This window comes from Lagenorhynchus albirostris, chromosome 2, assembly GCF_949774975.1.
Source record: "Lagenorhynchus albirostris chromosome 2, mLagAlb1.1, whole genome shotgun sequence".
Taxonomy (NCBI): Eukaryota; Metazoa; Chordata; class Mammalia; order Artiodactyla; family Delphinidae; genus Lagenorhynchus; species Lagenorhynchus albirostris.
Window position 1 is genome coordinate 98,955,789 of NC_083096.1, and position 1,591 is coordinate 98,957,379.

General features: G+C 53.9%; 1 protein-coding gene across 2 annotated transcripts in view; it reads right to left on the bottom strand.

Annotated features, from left to right (window-relative positions):
- The window catches only part of PLPPR4 (phospholipid phosphatase related 4), a 30,639-nt gene extending 29,630 nt beyond the window's left edge, over window positions 1-1,009 (bottom strand). The window contains exon 1 of one of the 2 annotated variants that reach the window (XM_060142460.1): window positions 917-1,009. In XM_060142460.1, the coding sequence (XP_059998443.1) occupies window positions 917-994 (78 nt within the window). In that variant the 5' untranslated portion in view covers window positions 995-1,009. The remainder of the gene's footprint in view (window positions 1-916) is intronic. The other variant, XM_060142459.1, reaches the window with a different exon arrangement.
- Between the last annotated feature and the right edge of the window lie 582 nt (window positions 1,010-1,591).

Consider the following 1,591-nt stretch of genomic DNA (forward strand, 5'->3'; position numbering starts at 1 on the left):
ATAAACCTCTTGCTTAAAAATGTCTTCCTAATGCAACGGACCACAGTGCATGGAATCACTGTACCTGTCAATCTTTATAACCCTCCCATAAATTTTTCCTTCTTAAATGCTGCATTTTGGTAAGTTAGCAGTTCATTTATGAATACATCTGCATGTTAACTGCTTATCTGTAATACTGCTCAGCACAGAATAAATGCACACGTACAAATCATGTAAAATCAGATGATGTCACTTATTTTAAAAATATTATACATACATACATATACATATGTATACATATACATATATTTGTGTATATGCAGATGATTTTTGTTAACCATGGAAAAGGGCCAACCAATTGATGCCTAGAGATGTGGACCCAATTTTAGAAGCTGATGTGAGCACCATAGTAATTTTAATAGGGTTAGGGCTTTTGGTTTTGTTTTTTGTGTAATAAAGAAATCAATATTCCTAATCCTACGTAAACATCCCCAGCCCCCATACACCCCGGGCATGGCTGTGTGTATTTGAATTCCTATAGGAAGCTCACAGAGTTCTAGATACGTAGTCGCAGGTTGAGGACACAAATCCCGAAATATCGGTATCATGGCCCCTCTGGGCCACTGATGACGCTGTGCACCCAGGCGGTCCAGGAGGGCCAGGGAACTAGCCCCACACTCACTCACACAGGTATCTCCCGTCTGCAGGCCACCTAGCAGTGGCATCGCTACTGTTAATCACCCCTGGCTAGCGGGCACTCACAGACACACTCGGGGGAGCTCCCGAGAAACCTGGGGGAAGGGGGAGCGTGGGGCATTTAGGGGCAGCAGCGCGCACCCAGGCACGGGCTCCGCGCCTCCAACACCGTCCGGGACCCGAACTGGCTCCGGAGCCACCCGGAGGATCTGCATTATGCCAAGGCGCTGGGCCAACTCACCTCCACGAAATAAAAGCAGGGCAGAAGGGTCACGCTGTCCTTGATCACTTTGCCCTTTGGCCTCTCCTTCGCCGACATCCCTGCCGCCTGCCCGGGTCTGCGTTTTCCCCGGGGCGAGGTGTGCACAGCGCAGCCGAGGCGAGATGCCTCCTCCAGCCGCAAGCGCCCGGCGCCGCTGATGTCACATTCCCCGCGGGCACCGCTGGAGCCAGCGCGGTGCAGGCAGAGCCCCCGCCTCTCCCCGCCCCTCTTTGCAGCAACCCAGAGGCTCCTAGAGACAGCAGGTCCTCTGCCTCCCCTACTCTGGCTCCCACCCCCGGTTTTTCTCGGCGGAGACGTCCAGCTCCTTCCTCCAAGCTGTTGCTGCAATGGCTTCCCCTCCCCGCCACCCTCCCTCTGCTCTCCAGCGCCCTGGCGAGGCTTCGCGGCGGTCGGGGCTTGACGTCAAGAATCGGAAAAGAGGGACGCACCCCTGGATTCTGCAGCAGCGAGGCTGAGGAGACTAGGCACCCACGCCCCCTTGGGAAGCCTCCTGGAGCCCTCTAGGAACTCTAACTTCAGGATTGCTGGAGAGCAGAAGCCAGGATCTTGCGCGCTGACCCACAGCGCGAAAACTGACCTCTATCTGCGCGAAATTAAAACTTGGATCGCATACTGAAAAGTAGGCCGTGATGG